Source organism: Macrobrachium nipponense, chromosome 9 (genome assembly GCF_015104395.2).
Source record: "Macrobrachium nipponense isolate FS-2020 chromosome 9, ASM1510439v2, whole genome shotgun sequence".
Classification (NCBI taxonomy): domain Eukaryota; kingdom Metazoa; phylum Arthropoda; class Malacostraca; order Decapoda; family Palaemonidae; genus Macrobrachium; species Macrobrachium nipponense.
The window spans coordinates 26,693,343-26,714,810 of NC_061110.1; the positions used below are offsets into that span (position 1 = coordinate 26,693,343).

Genomic DNA, 21,468 nt, shown 5'->3' on the forward strand with positions numbered 1-21,468 from the left:
TAATTTCGTATGTCGAGGTACCACTGTGCATATATATATTATTATATATATATTTATAATATATAGTATATATATATATTCATATATATTATATATATATAAATATAAATGTTTCCTGGAATGATTATGTCGTAAACAAAATCTTGGTTCTGATACTCGTTAATCATGCAAGCGTTGGGTATAAATATGACACTTCCTTGTAGGCTCAGCTCAGACACAGAAAGAAGAACATACCACACATGCTGTTTTGTTTATTACAAAATAACGGAACTTCAAATAATAAGAAGCTAAAAACACCAGGAATACATTAGCCTTAAGAGTTTGGCCTGCTCACTATTATGGGTGCATAGGTAAAAGGAAAATAGATAAAATTTGAGTTTGCTACATTATCTATAGCTACGAATTTTATAGTTGAGAAGAATGATAGCTATAATCATGAGGTAGCAGTGATTGAAATTATTTCTATTCACTACTTGGCTGAGGAATTGACGGGACTTGCAAGAAAAGATGAAAATGAAGGTATTCAGCCCCGAAATAATGAATCTTCGGGAATTCAGTGAATAGGTGAAAGAGGAAAGAACTGCGAAAGGTAATGCTAATTTGAGAATGGCTGTCAGAACAACCTTTAATGATACAGTAATGACTATTAAAAATTTATAATGGGAGTCACTGATTTATATCATATTATCCCCTTTTCCTGCATTTATAATACTAGAAAAATACAAGTAAAGTTTGATTGACACAAAAATAATTTGAAATAATATTTTGATGTTAAAAAAAAAATAAAATAAAAAATAAAAAAAAACAGATCACAACACTCTCGAATAAAAACTTATGCGCATTGCAAATGGGTGAGAAAATTTACCTGGAAAATCTTGTCAACATGATGCACTGCCGTGTTGTCATCGATGCCAGGATTAGCTTGGTCACCCATCAAGTCGTATATAGACGTGACGATGTCAATAAGTTCCTCTTTTGTGATGTACCCGTCATTGTTGATATCATACAAACTGAAACATATAAGAAAAAGATTATTAGGGAAAAACTCTCTATCGCGAGAGTATATATAATGTTCTAAAGGGTCAACAATAATACAGTGTTAAGAGTCCGTGTATAATTTTTAAGACTTTGCAAAAACAAAAATTATACACGGACTCTTAACACTTTGTATTATTGTGGACCCTTTAGAACAAAAAGGATTATTGTTAAGAAATTCCCAGTCTCGTGAAAACAAATTGTAAAAATTTTAGATGCTCTTCAGGAGGAAACTATCCTCTCTATTTACATTTTAACATTACACTGACGAGGGACACCGTTCAGGTGTTTGAAAGTCTTTGTTTTATTTTTACATAGAAATATATCTTAATAAATAATTGTGGATTTTTTAACAAAAGGAGTATTCCTAGGTGGAACTCTGAAAAACTGTTGTTAAATTAGGTTTGCTTGTGTGCGACAGCCAGAGTAATTAGTCATTATATTTACACTACTTAAAAGAGTGCCAGAAGGTTACTGAATCTGACTTAGCACATTCATTGCAACTTACATAGAATGTCTTTTCCTTACTAAAGTAAAATTACACGAATTCAAGCCCAAGTCTATAGTACAATCTTGACCCCAGTCTGCAACAAATAATATTCTAACGAGATTTACAAGAGACACTAATTAACATCAGTAACATGGGTTAATTTCGTTGCCCCTTCTTAGTTTATCCACTTACCTGGTATAACACCAAACAGCTGTTCCTGACTTGACACCTACCTACCCTGACAATAATGACTTGCATGCGTTAAAATGGCAAAATGATCCTTTTGAATTTAATCTTAGTTGTTGTTTTTAAAAATTACACTTCGTATTTGTCATTTTTTCCATTGTATTTAGTTTGCTTGAAAATGTCTTAGAATAGAGCAGAAAGATTTAGCACTGTTTATATTTTATATAATGTGATCATTTCCATGACTAAAGTTACATACATACATGCATACACACACACACATATACTATATATAGATCCGGCTTTATTACTCAGCCATTGATGATGGACTGATACATTAGAGATCACACCTATATGTACTACAGGGGCAGTACTGACGCACATACAGAACCGTTTGGGACTATACATCGCCCCCAACCACCCCTCACCCATGACAGGTGTCAGGGTAGGAGTAGCTTCAATTCATTTGTTTAGGAAAATACCGATAAACGTATAAACCGTAAGAGATTACAGAACCACACCTGATAGGGAGGCGGGGCAGGAAAACTCAGTACTTCTGCAACCTGTTCTGTGTTTACAAACTTAATACTCCTTTTCCATACATCTCTTTTGCCTTCCTTAAAACTTGAACATTTTACATATTTATTTTGATATTACAAGATCGTTTATACATGCATTGACTGATCATACTATGGCCATAACTTTCTTCTATAAAACTAGATTCAGTGATAATAATTTCCAATGCATTATTAGAATACGGTATCTTTTTTGCCCCTTCCTAGCTGATAGCATGATTGTTCTCACTAACATGTAAAAAAATACAACTGTTCCTGAGCTTAACTCAAACATTTTTCACGCTGTTTTAGTCTCTTTTCCAGTCCTTTACCCATTTGACCAATTGAAAAGTTGTCATAAGACTTACAGGGAATTTTATTTACACATCCTTTAGCATTGTCGGAGGAGTTCTTTATATGTTTCATTGTTTTACTGTTCTCAAATGAAACAGTAACACCAAAATTCTTAATAACACATGGGGGATATCATGCTTATTATTATGAGGTACTAGTACAAAAGCAACAAAATTCATAAAATTGTTCCTTGGGATTATATTCATGGATACTTAAGTTACTTCTTGAATATTTTGGAAAAGAAATGAAGAGAGAATTTCATGTTTATTTATATTTTTCTTTTGTAATAAGTGATCTTATTGATATATTTTTCCTCTCTAATTTTATAATATCTGATATCTATTCTTTCTGTATTACCTGTTTCCTTCTGTTACTTCGTTCAAAGGAACACCATATTATTTGCAAGCTTGAATTTCAAGTCAGTGGCTACTGTGGGCTTGTTCTATATGAATAGGGCTCAGCTTCCAAATAATAATAATAATAATAATAATAATAATAATAATAATAATAATATAATAATAATAATTTTCTGTAACACGACTGAAATACAAGGGCTACAAAGCCCATAAAAAGACTTACTTGAATATCCAGTTGACTCTTTCCTGCAGCGTCCCCTTCAGTAGCACCGATAACCCCATGATAAAATCACCGAAGGTGATGGTCCCTGATCCGTCTTGATCCAAGGTGCCGAAGACATAGTGGGCGTACATTGCAGTATCTGGAAAAGTATCATGTTTCAGTGACGCTTTAATTTTTCAGTTTTAAAATAAAGTATGTTGGTACTTGCGGACATACGTCATTTTACTGAATGCTTTTGTAGTTACAGAAATAGTTCTTTCTTCATTATGAATTAATTCATTGTAGTGTCAACATGTCCCTAGGGAGCTATATTAACTGGACTACATTCCATCTAAATGTGAATCTTAACCCAACGTTCACAACAATCTACAGCTCTTCAAGTACACGCATATGTGGAATCTACTGTACTGCAAATATCCTACGTTATGTGAAGTGGACTGGGAATTTAGTGGTAAGAGTGAAAAGGGTCTTTCAGAAATCATTGTGTTATGCACAAGGAAACAAGGGTATTTAAAAATCTCAAAGTAACTAGATGAAATGTCTCTATTTGACTGACAAAACAGGTGTTTTAGTTTGTAGATGAATGCATTATATGTGACTGACCTGACACAGTGATGCTAAAGGTTTATGCATAGTAATATAAAATGTGTAAATATTCAACATAGATGAAACTGAATATAGATATATATTAGCGCGTTGCATAGAAGTGAATGTGCAGAAGTGTCTTGGTATGTCCTACAGACCATAGAGAAGCATATAAGTTCAACAATTTTTCAACACTTTAATTTCCATTTAAAAATTTGTAAGGATACGAGAAAGCAAACCGAAAAAAAGAAAAAGAAAGAAAATCATCAATTACGAAGACTAGAAAAATGAACACGAGTCATAACCGGTTAGTTTGAAGGGTATTAAAACCACACAGTTACAAAAAGTGGAAACGACAGGAATCATCAAATACTGAGTACACCATTTACAATACCAGTTAAAAAAAATTAATTTTAACTTCCCATTATATCTAAGTCATAATTTATGAACTCTAGACTCTTATCTATATTTAAAACATTTTAATTTACTTTATCCTACTTTTAATTATATAATCTTTTTTATTGTACTTCTTTTCAGATTACCTGTGTAAGTGAAATCATAACTATAAGATCTGGGGCTTCTAGAATGGTGTAGATGTTATTAGAAATCACCCGAAAATCATCCTTAGGTAATGAATCACAAAGAATTTCGCTTCACAATATAGATGGGACTTCTTTATGGGACAAATGGGTCAGCAGAAGCTAAAGGAACCTTATGTACACGGAAGTATGAAACAGGATTAGCGAAAGCTCAGCCAGATGAATACGAGAGATTGACACCAGAAATCACAGCAATAGGAAGGCTTTCACAGTCCTTTTTCCAGGCAGCACACAGAAGCTGGTAAAGTAAGCATTAGCAATAGCTGGCCACGTATGTGTCACAGGGTGACTCTCCTGTGAGGGGGGAAAGCGAGGGAGGGCCTCCCATCTGCTGAAATGTCTTCAAAGGTGATCCATATTTTCGAAATATTTTAGAATCTAAGAGCATGACTTATGCGCATTTTGAACCATGGATTAGGCATCTTAAGTTCTTTGTAAATTTACGAAAACAAACATTATTTCAAAAAATACTTAAATTCTACGATTAATTTCTTATTCTTCCACGTTATCATTACATAGGTATTTTGGAACATCAAAGACATGGCAGATGAAAGACCTGATTTTACCGCACATGCATCATCAACGCCGCTGAAGATTCCACCACTCAGGATTTGAAAGACATGAACGGTCCTCTATCTCAAATGGGCTCTGCCTGCTAAAACAACCTTACTCAAGACGGGTTCATTAACAAGACGTTCTTATTCTTAACTACTTTATGCTAATTACACTGGAAATAGAAAGCAGGTAAGTATCTCTGAGGAGAAAGACTAAGACATTTATAAGATGTCAGAATAATCTTTCTCTTTACAGTACCAGTTTTTCATTGGTTTTGATTATTTGACTATCAAATTAATTTAAAGCTTTTCATAATTCTGTAAAATAAATGAAATCAACTATACTTTCGTGATAATCAAATGAATTGTATGCATTATTTCTGAAAAATTCATATTTCTCTTTTAAGAAGTGTCACGCAAACGGCTATATTCATTTAAAAAGATTTCTTTTATAGATTTTTCCCGATACCTGATGAATCATGAATTATGTCTGAAATATAATTACAGTGTTCTGGAAGTCATTTATATAGTTTTGATAAAAGTTTGAAGTCTATGAGAGATCTCTACAATTATTAATCTCAAGGCACATTTTGCGTAATATAACCTGTAAACCTCATTGCAGTAAACTAACAAAAATAAACCTTACTAAAAAGTAATCTCCAAAATGGAATATTAGGTCTTTGGGTACGAGGGCATAATGGAGGGAGAGATTTGGGAGGGTAGGGGAACGGACGAGAAGGTAGTGGTGGAATGTCCAGCTTACTTCTTCCAGATCCGTCCTCAGGCTGACCTCCCAGAGGGAAGAATTTGGCATAGATCCCCTTGAAGGTCTCCTCCGATATGACCCCAGTCGGACACTCTTGCTTGAAGCCTCGGTACCTGTTGATTAGGAATGTCTTAGAGCAAAGAATTTAGTATTATTTGCAATGTTGCAGTGGACTTGCGTAGTCAATAAACCGCATTGGTTTTCGAACAGATTTTCATAAAGGTTTGCTATTCAGCAACTTGTTTTTTTGAATGGTCGGCCCATTTACCCTTTTCTACGAAATCATGGCTTGTTCAGTAAAGTAAAGTAATGGTAAAAATAATCTGCTACCACCCTCCTTCATCAAATCTCTTATAAGATGAGAGTACTCACTCATTTCATTGGAATATTACGAAACTGTAATCGTCTTTATCATGAAAAATTGAAGCAGCTTTTTAGTAGAGGGGAAGGCAATTCTTTGAAGTATTACGATGTGGGAAAAGGGGAAGGAAAGGGGAACCTGATAATTCCCACATCGATGCTTTTTCTTGTTCCAGGTGATACAATAAAGAACTTGGGGGTATGTATAGTTACATTTTAGTGCTGCGTTGGACATCAGAAAACAAAGGAATATGCAACCTCTTGCTTTATTCTTGAAACTGAAGTAAAAATATGAACTATGCGGAATGTGTCTGGCGTATAGCTTAGTACAGTCTCCTTGTTAATCTAGCATCCATCACAGTGGTCTAGTTTTCATCGTTCAAATCTTACAGAATAAAGAAGCTCCCACATCCTCAGCTAGGTTTTATATGTATATATATATATATATATATATATATATATATATATATATATATATATGTTTCCTTGTGCACCATGATTCAATAAATACAATCAGGGGTTCTGAAAGCTATAACAATAACAATGCATTGCGTACTTGTATATGCTGTTAGCTACTTCATTTCCAGGTGAAGTAATTTCGGTCATGTACTAACAACTACCACTATTGCCATCATCACTCTTATATGGTACTGTATCTTTAAAGCAGTGAGCTTTTTTTCCTGTTTCTTTTGATGCTGCCTCAACCATTTGTTCGAGAACAAGTTCTCACTTTTGAATTTTACGTCGAGAGAGAGAGAGAGAGAGAGAGAGAGAGAGAGAGAGAGAGAGAGAGAGAGAGAGAGAGAGATAAATTCTGAAATAGGTCACTGTATAGTCTGAAACTATTCCTTTTACAAAAAGGGGTTTATATCTGTACTTACATGAACTGTAACTCCTCTTTTGTAAATCTCGTTGCTTTACTAAGCTGTTCTAGGCCTTCCGGTCTATACCGTAGGGGTGCTAACTCGAAGTCTTCGAGTTCCTGATCTGTAAAAGAAAACGGACGCGTCATCAACACAGAAAATGTGAAATATTGGCAGAAATATTTATGGGTAACTAAAAGAAATCTAAAAGATCCTGCAACATCTATTCTTTCGGCCATTATTCAACAAAGACTTTCTTTTGTCTGGTTGTTATGGTACCAAATCACAAATCAAAGAAATCTGACAATATAAATAGCAGCATAATACGCACAAGAGATGAATATCTATTCAGTTGCCCAGGAATCTAAATAGAGACGGATCTGACCACAAATCCAAATCCATACTTCTAATCTAACCTAAGAAAACAACCTCCAAGTGTAATAGCCTGTTATAAGACTAGAGACAAAGCTTCCGTCCACTATATGAACATAGTACGCTGTTAAATCTACGTAAGTTATAGAATCACCATCCAACACATTCTCTATATTCCAACTATATATTGCACCATATAGAAATACTATATAGAATCTTTAAAAACTGTGTTATATAAATTCCTTCTAGCTTTTGATCCAGTTATGAATGGAACAGAATAAAAACTTTAGGCCAAAGGCCAAGCACGAGGACCTATGAGGTCATTTAGCATGAAAGGGAAATAGAGTGTAAAAAGACCTTAAAGGTGTAAGATGAGGACAACCTCCCAGTTGCACTCTTGAAACAATTGTTAGAAGGGGCTGGAAAGAAAGATGGAATGTGAAAGGAATGAAAGGTGATGCAGGAGGGGGCCGAAGGGACACTGCAAAGAACCCTAAGTAGTGCCTACTGTAAGCGCTACTACCCCTACGGGAAACAAAAGCTGGAAGAAATTTGTATAAAACAATTTTAAAAGATTCTATATACTTATATAGTATACAATATATAGCTAGAATATAGAGAATGTGTTGGATGGTGAACCCTTAATTTATATTTAGCCGCGTACTATGTGTTCATATTGTTGTCGGAGGTTTTGTCTCAAGGCTTATAACAGGCTATTACACTTGGATGTTGTTTGTTTGTATGGTGTTTTTACGTTGCATGGAACCAGTGGTTATTCAGCAACGGGACCAACGGCTTTACGTGACTTCCGAACCACGTCGAGAGTGAACTTGTATCACCAGAAATACACATCTCTCACTCCTCAATGGAATGGCCGAGAATCGAACCCGTGACTACTGTATGTATGCATACTATGTTGTATATATATATATATATATATATATATATATATATATATATATATATATATACATATATATATATATATATATATATATACACACTACGAAATCACAAAAGTAAGCAAGTGATTTTGTTCATTAGCTAAAGCCACTGGAAAATTTAGAAAAGTAAAGACAGAGTGCCAAGTACTTTCGTGTAATTAACACATCTTTCTGGCCCGAAGATGTATTAAATACACGAAAGTATTTGGCACTCTCTTTTCTTTTTTAAACTTGTCCCAGTGGCTTCAGCTAATGTTATGTACGTATGTATAATATATATATATATATATATATATATATATATATATATATATATATATATATATATATATATATATATATATATATATATATATATATACACACACACACACATATATATATATATATATATATATATATATATATATATATGTATATATATATATATATATATATATATATAATATATATTTATATCATTAGAGCTACAAATGTCCTTTAATATCTAATTCGCTCTACCTCGGAATTGGTATATTTTCATATATGTACCAAAGGGGAAATTTTAGTTGATAATAATTTCGTCCCCTCATGGGATCGAACCACCGTCCAGTGGATGGGAACGAAATTAGGACGGACAGTGACGTTATCAAGTCGGCCATCAGAGAGACTATAAGTTTATATCGATTCTGACCATTACAAATCACCGTCGAACTCGGTGTTTTCGTAATTAGAATCGATATGAAACCCCCTCAACCATGTTAGCCAATTCGAACGTTGACCCACGTAGCCTTGTTATGAATAATTATCACATCACCGTGATTCATATATTCATATGAATCACGGTGATGTGATAATTATTCATATATAATATATATATATATATATATATATATATATATATATATATATATATATATATATATATATATATATATATATATTCATGCTTATAACAAATTATATTCGTATGCACGTATATGTGGTGGCTGTACGCTCCCTTCAGCTAAACTGTTAAAACACATCTCCTTCAACAGCGGCCCTTCCTATGTGCGCTTTAGGTTTGGGCTTTCCATAGACGCTATATGCAAGACTCTGTTAGTCGTTGACGTTGCACAGCAATTGTTGCTTGATCCGAGAAAAAATAACCTCCATCGTATAAATTTGTTTAAGATCTTAAATTCTCATTAGAAAAAAGATGCACTCCCTTAGGGTGATTTGTGCTGTTTGTGGCACTTGTTTTGACAATGAATGCCAAAAGAATATTCTTAGCATACATAGCAAAATTAAATAGAATCGTACATAGATCACGTACCGTCACGGGTTGATTAACCTTGGAATGTTCAAAGTAATTTGTTAACAAGAGAGAGAGAGAGAGAGAGAGAGAGAGAGAGAGAGAGAGAGAGAGAGAGAGAGATTGCTTCAATAATAATCATTAATGTAGTTGGGTAACATATTCAAAACTGTTTGATTTATTGTTCTATATTTTTTGCCTGAGAAAACAGGGTGGCAAAGAGAATGAAGTAAATGGAATATAACGAACATTCACATCAATAACTAATACATAAAAGGAAAGTTCATAAATACTTGTCATCTAAAGCTTACTCACTCTTTTAGAAAAAAAAGTTATTTATGAGTCTGACAATTTATCTCACATTTTGATAGGAACTGTAGTATTCTGTAATCCCAAACCTCTTAACTTTAGCGGCTCTGTCAAAATTCCTTCGGTAAATAACAAATCTCAAACCGCTTACAAAGAGATCCTAAAAGTATTGCGAGGAAAGCTGTTATGTCAAAATAAAAAAAAAAATAACATACTCGGTTCCAAATGGCGTTTCTTTACTTATTAATAAACGCACGCAAATGATATAAGTTTACAATTAAAGTACACTAATGCAAAGGGCTACATTTCATTATATACAATTTACAATATTTAGAAGAGTTTGAAATTGGGCAGCATGAAGGATTACAAACAATATATCTTAAATTCAATAGCACCTATCACTGTGCAAACTAATAAAACCAAACGAATGAAATATGCTAATATTCGGTGCCTTACCCTTTCACTGACATTACCTCTATTTTCCTTGTACAGGTCAAAAGGGACGAACTCCGACTGTTATTATAATTTTTTTTGAACCCTTTGTCTATAAATAAGACGGAAGTCAACACAACTATCACTCCCGGGGGAACCAATCAGTTTAAGTTGTAGCTCAGGGGGAGTTGTTAGAAGGACGTTTGATATTAGACGGGGAGGAAGGGGGCGGAGGGGAGCCAGCGCTACATTTTTATTTATGTTCTTCGGATGAAACCGACGAAGGCCATTTTAGTCCTCAGCTGTTAATCGTATGCTCAGAAGTTGCTTCAAATAATTTTTTTTCCTTGATTGATATAGATATGTCAATGTTTCTTTTTATTTCTTCAGGGCATCACTGTCCACTGAAACCAACATGAATAATACCGAGGAATATCAATGAAAACTTAATTTAGTTAGATGATCCGCTGGTTATACAGTTAATGAAGAAATGGTTACAAACTTGTTTTTGTTGTGGTCTTATATACTTTCAAGTACGGGTATATGGCAAATACCAACCTCTTTAAAAATGCAAAAAAATAATGGTTTCTAATTGTTAACGAGGTATTCTCATGACAATCGCTAGAAGATCTTTTAAAAAAAAGTAAAAATTTCCAGATTAATGGTAATTTGTTTTCATGAACTTTGGTTATGAATTTTTTTCGGCACGTATGATCGTTTTTAGTTAGAGCAAATCGTTCTTATAGAGCGCTCATGGTATTCTTTGCAAGAAACTGTTATTTATTTTGATGTCAAAAGAGCGGAAGTCTTCGAGCGTAATGTATAACATTCCTAGAACTTTATATAAAAAAAAGGAGAAAAGTAGGCCACCGTCAAACTAACCCACGCCACAACAATCACATACTTGAACAATTTGTCAAATAATTTCCAGTAAGAGTTAGGTGTGGAAGAAAAAAGAAATAATTGAAGTTTTCCAAACTTGTCTCGAAATTCGGCACGTCAGTGGGTTTTTTTGCCCTTCCGTTATAAATTGTTCTTCTGTGTTGCACAATAAATATGCCTATATGGTTATGTTTAAAAATTTGTCTTGTAAAGTCTGTAAGTTGTCAACACCATTGTATGAAGTATTTGTAATTTTTTTTTTAAACGATTTAGGTCAGTTTTTCATATCTTAGATATATGTACACCAGTCTCTCCTTCCCTCTTCCTCTATCTTACTCGCTCACGCATACACTTACTCACGCACACGCCGTGTGTGTGTGTGTGTGTGTGTATGTGTGTGTGTGTGATCAAGCAGCCATGTTGTTCGCATGCTAGACGTTTTCATCAGCACAAGCCAAGGGACATTGCACTGGAAATGTAGCCCCATTCCTTGCTATAAATGCAAGTAAAAATAAGATCACTGATTTCCAGAGCCACCTTCTCGAAATGGAAACGGTTCACATCAAATAAAAATGGACTTTGATCTTCTGGAGACCGCAAGTTCCCACCAGGGCTGAGCAATCCACACCAAGAGCACTCCATACATTTTCATTCTTGAGTCATATAACTTTCTGGATAATCCAGAAATGAAGAAAGCGAACAAACACATTTAAAAGAATAACTAAACCAAATAAAAAATCATAGGCTAATTCTAATTGGGGATTCATAATCTCAGCATGACCGTTGTCCTAGTATCACGCTGCTAATCCAATTCATAAGAGGATTACGTATCGCTAATATGTACTCTTATATAGGTCAAAAGTTAAGACCAAGCTTCTGTTTTGACTTCTGACCTTCAACCATCACTTTGACCTGAACCTGACCGATCGTACGACTTCATTTGTGGGTTATACTTGGTACATATTAAATCTCTTTCGTAAAGCTCCAAAGCTGTGGCCAAGGTTTCATTCCTATATGACCCTTGATCTCTGAGCACGACCGTTATTTTAACATTTTAACCTTAACTTCCCTCTGAACATCGTCTTCGTAAGTGGAGTATAGCAACAGTAAATATGAAATGGGTATGATTATATTATTATTATTATTATTATTATTATTATTATTATTATTATTCAGAAGATGAACCATTTTCCTATGGAAGAAGCCCGCTAGGGATAATGACTTGAAATTCAAGCTTCCGAAGAATACGATGTCCACTTGAAAGAAATAACAGAAGGCAACAAGAACTATAGAAAGAAATCAGTTACTAGAAAAGGAACAAATAAATTATCAAATAAAATAATAAAATCTTGCATTTTTTAAGGGATACAGCCCAGGTTAAATTCCTCTCTCTCCTAATATGTATTCGTTCCTTGCCACCCAGACAGACACAAAAATTGTGCCTTTAACATAACCTGTTCGTCGGAGGTAATAAGCAGTAAAAATTTTATCATTATTATACGGGTGTTGATTAATTACTTGCGATTAAATTCCGTCCTATTCATCGAATGAACAGATTTTAATTAAAAACCGACACTTCCAGGAGATAAGGGCCCCAGTTCACGCCAATATTTGAAGAGGGACAATGCTCTCTGCCCTCACCCCATCCAAAATTTTTGTAGAGCTGGAATGGTGATTTTCACGGCAAGGTAAATTTTGTTTTTGAAAGGAATAACAATGGGTCCTGATGAAAAGCAAACATTTCTTTTTCGTCATCCGAAATGATCCTTTGTTCTAGAGAATCATTAGGACTATCTGAACAATTTTGAATCAAGATAGTTTGTAAGTTTTTTTTTCTTTTTCAATACGAAACTGTGTTTATTCACAAGTGACGTGAACAGTTACACTGTCGCTTTCTGATTTTCGTCTTGAAGATACGACTGCTATATAAAAATACGCCCCACTTGGTCGATGCAAATCAAATTCATCAAACCTGTGGGAAAAGTGCAACAGAATCATTACGCTTGCGACATTAGAAAACTGGTAAGGAAACCTTTCGAATGCAGAGGAATTCTTGCAATAATAATTGCAATTTAGCATAAAATATTATTACTTTCGATATATGCTTACACACACACTGACACACAGACACACACACACACACACACATATATATATATATATATATATATATATATATATATATATATATATTATATATATATATATATATATATATATATATATATATATATATATATATATATAATATATATATATGATATATATATATATGATATATATAATATATATATATATATATATATATATATATATATATAATATATATATATATATATATATATATATATATATATATATATATATATATATATATATATATATATATAATATATATATATATAGGTATATATATAATATATATATATATATATATATATATATATATATATATATATATATATATATATATATATATATATATATATATATATATATTATATATATATATATATATATATATATATATATATAAAGATATATGCCACGAAGGAAAATAAACAATGTTGTGAGTGCGCTTGGATATGGTTTATCTTTCTTTATAACAAGTCGACCTTCTGCTTTAATGATTACGTCATCCCTAAGTAAATTTGAAAAATATTGTGATCTTCCTCAAAATCATGTTGACATGATTAAAGATATTGTTTACGGAGCTGCAAACGTTAAGCATGAAAGTAACTTCCCTGCTCGCTATAAGAAAAGTTTGACCGATCTTAAAAAGGACAATACTATCCACATTACAAAAGCTGATAAGTCAAATAGGATAGTAATTTTAGATAAAGCTGACTACATATCACGTATGCAAGCCCTATTGGATGATGATGTGACTTATAAAAAAACTAACAAAAAATCCCCTTGATCAAGTCATAAAGTACTTCAATAGCACAGTGAAAAATATCCTTAAAGATAAAACAGAACTACTAGGCAAATTGTCAGTCAAATCTCCTTCGCTACCTTATTGTACGGATTAGTCAAAACGCACAAAGAAAATAACCCTATGCTGCCTATTATCAGTACTGGTGGTTCAATTTCATATAAACTCTCGAAATATATCACTAAGATCTTGTCCCCCGTTACTTGGAACCCTCTCCGATTCTCATATATATAATTCTCTAGAATTAGTTGATAGATTAAACAAAATTACTCTTTACCCCACTGATAGATTCGTTAGTTTTGATGTATGTTCTCTTTTTACTAAAGTCCCTATAGACTCTATTTTAGAATATCTTAGTAATGAACTAACTCAGCATGAATTACCTGTACCTATAAGTCACATTATTTCACTCACTAGTTTGTGCATTTGTGATTGTAAGTTTATATTCAATGGTGAATTTTATCAACAAATATTTGGCATGGCAATGGGAAACCCTTTATCACCACTACTCTCTAACTTGTACATGGAATTCTTTGAAAAATGCTACTTACCTAATATCATTTATATTCCTGTAAAGTAGTATAGATATGTTGATGATATTTTAGCTGTTCTGCCTGTCGGTATTGATGTAAATGATTTACTCTCTAAATCAAATAACCAGGTACCATCGATTAAGTTTACTTTAGAATTAGAAAAAGACAATTGCCTCTATGTTTTGATACATAGAGAACCATTTCAATGTAAATTCAGTATTTCTAGGAAACCGACCAACAACTTAACTTATGTTCATTTCTTTTCAGGCCACCATCTTAACATAAAAATATCAATTTTTTCTTCTATGTTTTTACGAGCATTGCGCATTGTCAGTCCCCAATATTTGGATCAAGAAATTGAATACATAAGAAAAATAGGGAAAGATTTATGCTATCCTTCACATATATTAGATATTTGTTATAATAAAGCCCACAAAAAGTTTTATAGTGTAAGTAACACAGAGAAAGAAAATTCTAAGAACATTCTCAGTTTGCCTTATTTTAACGGATTTGAAACCATCAAATCATTGTTAAAAGCCTTTAAGGTCAACCTTGTTTTTTCCTATAATAACACACTAAAAGGAATGTTAATAAAAAATAGACCCAGAGAAAGCAACAACATAATATATAAAATTCCATGTATGGATTGTCCCTCATTTTATCTCGGATAGTCGAGCAAGGGCTTAGAAGTAAGGTTAAGCCAGCATAAATATTCTGTAAAAACTGGGCAAACATCTAATGCAATATTCATTCATTTAAGTGAAAACAACCACCGAATAAATTGGATTGGTAGTTCAGTAATTGCAAGGTCAAAAGATGTCTTATAACGAAATCTTTTAGAATCTGCTTTAATATAACTTACTTCTCATTGTAATTTCAACAATAGTCGTGGCCTGTTTCATTTAGACCCTTGTATTTGTAACATGTTTATGAATGACCTCAAAGATATAATTACAGACTTAAATAAAAATTAGTTGCCTTAAAGATATCTTTGTTGTAATGTATGTTTAATATGTATTGTGAATATGTTTTTGTTTACCAAAGTTCTGAATAGCTGTCACCTATAATCCTTTAATTGTCTTGTCCTTGTGTCTGAGATGTTTGTCTTAATCCTTTAATTGTACCCATCGTTTATGCTTGTTTAGGAAGGTTACTCATCTTCCAGGTGTGTTCAGATTCTAGGTACTAATCTCTTTATAATCCCTATCTGTCAGTTATATGAACCTTCTTGTATTGTTATTTCCTCATGTATGTCAGTTCATCTGCTAAGTAAAGGACGTTTGAACGTCGAAAGATCTCGCGGTTACAATGTTGTTTATTTTCCTTAGTGGCATATATCTTTATTTATGGATTTTTCATGTTCCTAACTTTCGTGATTCAGTTATACATACATACATACATAACATATATATATATATATATTATATATATATATATATATATTGGATATATATATATATATAATAATCGTTGCTTAGTGTACATTTCTATTTGTTATAATTTGTATATTCAGGTGATGGTGACCTCCACAGAACCTCTGAGAACGGAAGATGAAGTATGGGCTGCTACTTCCAAGTACAATAAACTTCAATTCCATCGTGAAGTTGTCCCCTTCTGTTCGTTTCACAGATATTACTCAGAGCATTTTTATTAAGAACCTCTTTAGTATATCCTTTCCCCATTCTCGAGTTATTGTGGTTCCTATCACGCCTGCGAAAAGGGTCAGCGTCTTTGATCCATCTTTCATACTAAACTCTTCTTGTGTGGAACTCTTTGGTGCTCTTCACTTTCAACAAGCTGGCTAGTAATCACTTTAGCGGGGGAGTCCATCAACAGATCTTGGCTTGTTTTCTAGCCACGCTCTTCTTAGTCTGTTCACCATCATTATATATATATATATATATATATATATATATATATATATATATATATATATATATACATACATATATATATATATATATATATATATATACATACATACATATATATATATATATATATATATATATATAATACATACTATATATATATATATATATATATATATATATATATATATATATGAAATAGCTGAATGACTACCGATAAACTCCTCCTCTCTTCTCTCTCTCTCTCTCTCTCTCTCTCTCTCTCTCTCTCTCTCTCTCTCTCTCCTCTTAACAACCCCTCTGCTCTCTCCCTATCCTGCTAAGATAGTTATTTCATTTACACTGCCCAGCATTTTTGACACATATTTCACCACTTCTCACCCCCTATTCCTATCGGAGTTGAACTTGTACTTAAAGGGCATCGGGGGTGTCACAATTCATCTCCGTGACCTTGAAAACTATGAATTAGACACTAATATCTTTCGTTTATGATTATTTTTAAACGTCATATCCTTCCCACCTTTTCTTACTTGGCTTGAAGGGAGTGTCACTAATCATCTCAGCAATTTCGAAAACTACTGATTAGACACTAATATCTGTTGTCTTCGGTTATTTTTACATTTCACCCCCTCCTTCCCTCCTTCCCACAACCCCCCTTTGGTGCCAGTGTTGTCTTACCCCCACAGTATTCTTTTCCAGATGGTAAGTCATATGTATTCCAAGTTTGGTTGAAATTGTTCAATGTATTTCAAAGTGTATGTGGCACATACACACACACATATACATGCATCTATACACACACACACACACACACACACACACACACACATATATATCTATATATATATATATATATATATATATATATATATACATATATATATATATACATATATATATATATATAATAATATATATATAATATTATCATTATAATTATGATATATAATATATTAGATATACTGCTACACAATCGCTGAAATTGTTGCATACTTCTATTCACGGATAAAAGGAGTCAATCTCAAAATGTATAAACTAATAATGAGTTTGAAAGGAAACTGCCATATGGTAAATAAACAAGGGCTCGAAACGGTAAGACTGCCAATTAGCAGACTGACACGAATCTCACTTGTTATGATCTTCCTTCACTTGTTTTCTATGATATTCTTCCCCGTACTGTGCTAGTTTCCCCATTCGGCCCCTAGGGCTTGCATGGTTCTACTTTTCCAATTATAGTTGCAGCCCACCTTGTAGTAGCAGTAGTACTAGTAGTAGTAGTAGTAGTAGTAGTAATAATAATAATAATAATAATAATAATAATAATAATAATAATAATAATAATAATAATAAAAATGTTTATCGGTTACTTTGAAAGAAGATGGATTATATATTAAAGCAAAACCCATGAAGGCAGTGAAAATAAGACCATAACCGAACGAAAATTATACGCAATAAATCTTTTAATGGTCTGCAAGAAATTATAGCAAAAAGGAATTCAATCAGGCACTGGTGTTCAAAGTTACTGAAGGGAAAATGCAAAAGTAATTTTTAACTGTACTTCATTCAGCAATCGTTTAAAATGGTAACAATGATATCAAAATTAAAAGTAATTGTTTGGACACGAATAATGGGAAATAGGAGGGTGAAAAACTTATAAGGTATATCAAAACGAAAGAGATAAAAAATCAGTGTTCTATGTGATTTCCTCTATATTTGCTTATCAAATTGATTTGCGTATATGCAGAGAAAGGTGATTAAATTCTAAAATAAATAAATAAACGAAATAAGTAAGTAAATGAATGAATGTAAGTGATAAAAATATTTTTAATTACATCAAATTTTTCTTCTCTTATATCATCAAAATGGTTATCAAATGGTGGGGCTGAACCCTCAGGTCAATCATCCCCTAAGTAGAATTTATGAGTAGAATTTGTGAAATAAAAGACGAGAAGGGAGAGTTTAAGGGACCTTTGATACGAGCCATTTATTCTTGATGTATATGACCTGCAAACATTCCCGAGTGATAAATTGCTGCGGGGTGCAAAATAAATTCCTTTTTTGAACAAACAGGGGACATGCAATACTATATTGTATTTCAAATGCCTTATGCATATTAAAGGAATTCTTCTCTATATGACGATATCTTTGAACACTTGTCCTAACTAACAGAATTTGTTTCTCTAAAAATATGTTGATTATAAAGAAATGAGAAATGCTCCTGAAACCTGTCTGAGTTCCGAAGTCCTAATTTTAGTCTTTAGAGGATTGCATTTTTATTCGCAGAATTAATGACGGAAAGTGAAAACAGGTTCCTTGTGTTCAAAGAATTTTCTGTTTTTTTCTTTTCTGACCTAGATTACCGACTTTTCCTCTTTTACATATATAGGACAATACTGTAATTTAACGATATATGAACTACAATCACCTCTGAGTTTCAACACAATATTCCTTATGAATTTCAGTATTTTCGTCCAGTGAAAATCGTGAAATTATGTAAATGGCAAACTAATTTTTTATAAGTTATTTGTAACTGAAACAGGAACGATATTAAAATAACATCTTGGAAATATGTCTAGCAGTCTTTATTCATGAGTTTTTAAGATGACTAACCCAAGGAAATGGCTCTGATTGGACCTGTAAGAATATTTAATCTTGAAATACTCTGTAATATATGTGGAAGCCCAACTTTTTTTTTTTTTTTTTTTTTTTTGCTTCTTTTCAATTTTTGGAAGCCTACTTTTGAAGTAGCTGCGTTCTGCGACGGCCAGAAATTGTTTCCATTCCGGCTTCTTATTTCTTTCTCCTCGCCTTCGTATCACGGGGTTCAAATCTATTTTAGGAGGATACCATGTGCTTCCTCGCCCTCCCTTTCATCTCAACACCATCTCGTACCAAATCATATCAATTTCCTTGACCGAAACTTATGCACTCTCGGTTCATCATAACCGCTTTTCGAAACGTGACGGATGTCGAATGTTGAGCGTTCTCTCTCTCTCTCTCTCCTCTTTCTCAGTTTTAACATCTGTATCTGTTGCCGTCTATATATAAACACGCAAAGTACATATAAATACACATGCACACACATATATGTATTATACACATACACACAGATATAATATTTATATATATGTATAATACACACACACTTACATATAATATATATATATATATATATATATATATATATATATATTATATATATATATATATAAAGAAGAGGATATCTCCAGAGAATATATGTACTCTCTAAGGTCGTAAACTCTTCCAGTTTTATTGTATAAAAGACGACGTGCATCCAATAACGATAAATAGTTTCGTATTTATCGTCTACATCTTCCAAGTTATGAAATTGCTCTTTGGATTTTCTATTCTTTTACTGGAATGGCGTCGACCGTGTTTCCCCGAATATTCCCCATCTCATACGAAGGCAAATCTCTTCATTCCACGTTATGAACTAACCTGGGGGCCATTACAAAGGCAAATCCACCGTAACCACCCGCTGGCATGCGTTATGGATACACATTTGCCATTGTAATATATGCATACATTCATACGTTCATGTGTAAGTTCGTGAAACGCTATGAAGGCGTGAGGAAGATGATACGCTTCGATTTTAATAAGAGTTTAAACGAGGATTTAAAATAAGAGCTTTATTTGACACAAAAGGATGTGCAGTGTGAATGTAGAGTAATGGAAAAAAAGATACTAACCTAACTTTTAAATTAATTAGCTTAGTAGTATCGATGTTGTAAGGTCTAAAATTCAGAAACACTGAATAAAACGGCAATAGATTTTTCATGGTTAAAATGAGACAAAAAGAATTCACAAGAAGACTGAATTCGAATGCTAATCTGGGGCAAGAGGAAAATGAATCGCATGAAAATTTTGAATAAATGACGAAGAAAGAAACAAGTGTGCCGCCGTTATTAATAGCATGTCAGACAAGATGTGTAACATTTAGGATTAAAGCTTTATAGGTCGCTAATGCGTAACAAGGGCAAGGGACAGGTCTCTCTGTTGTCTCAAGGTGTCTAACAGACCGAACGAAGATTCAGAGGACCTGGGGAGTCAGGTAAATGGCTGCCGACGACTCATCTCCACCGAATCACTATTCATTACAGTGAACCAAACAAAAACTTCTTTCAGTTTTCTTCTGAAGATGGAAGAAGAACCCCTCAAGATTACTGAGTATAACTTGTTTACTTGTAAGTATTTACATAGCAATTTACTTAAAACTCGAGTACTTTCAGACCTTAACTGTGGGTCTTTCTCAAGAGATGTGTAGGTGGCCAGGTGGTCAGATTAGGTCAAGGCCCGGAACTTCTTCTTGTGATGTCTTTTATGTGACGTCTGTCCTGGTCTCCTTTCTCTTAGCTTCTATAGAGGGAGGGTACGGTCGGGTACAGTGAAATTTGTCCAGGCCTTCGGAGTTCAGTATTATTGGAAATAGCAATAGCCCGGTAAGTCCGTAGGTGCTTATGAATTATAATTTCTCTCGGGTGTAAGTTATTACCTAAGTATAAGAAATTTGATTTTCCTTGGCATTTGTAGCATATATATATATATATATATATATATATATATATATATATATATATATATATATAATGTGTGTGTGTGTGTGTGTTTTTGTGCTCGCGCGCGCGCGCAAGTCTGTGAGTGTTCGAAAACGTTATTAATAAATCTAAAAGAATAACTGACCTTACGTAACATATCTATAAATGACCCCTAGTGGTGGCCAGTATGTTGCAAACAATGAAAGCACGCGAAACGTATAGAGAGCCTGAAATACGTAGAGGGCGAAAAACTGTAACGAACCATCGGTATCATTTTTTTTTTTTCAGATGGGCTTGGTAAACGGTCCTTGAAATAAATTGTGGAGAGGGATGCAAGATGAATTTATTGCTGAAAACGGAGGATATACGACCATGATAGCTCAGGTTTATTTAAATATTCGTATACGCAATGACCACATGTATCAACGTCGTTATA

At 33.2% G+C, this 21,468-nt stretch overlaps 1 protein-coding gene across 1 annotated transcript in view; it reads right to left on the reverse strand.

Moving 5' to 3' along the window:
- The window catches only part of LOC135218411 (Kv channel-interacting protein 4-like), a gene marked incomplete in the record, with an annotated part of 956,178 nt that overhangs the window by 16,580 nt on the left and 918,130 nt on the right, over positions 1-21,468 (reverse strand). Inside the window, 4 exon segments of the mRNA XM_064254714.1 lie at positions 866-1,010; positions 3,199-3,337; positions 5,700-5,815; positions 6,944-7,049. Coding sequence (XP_064110784.1) covers positions 866-1,010; positions 3,199-3,337; positions 5,700-5,815; positions 6,944-7,049 — 506 coding nt within the window.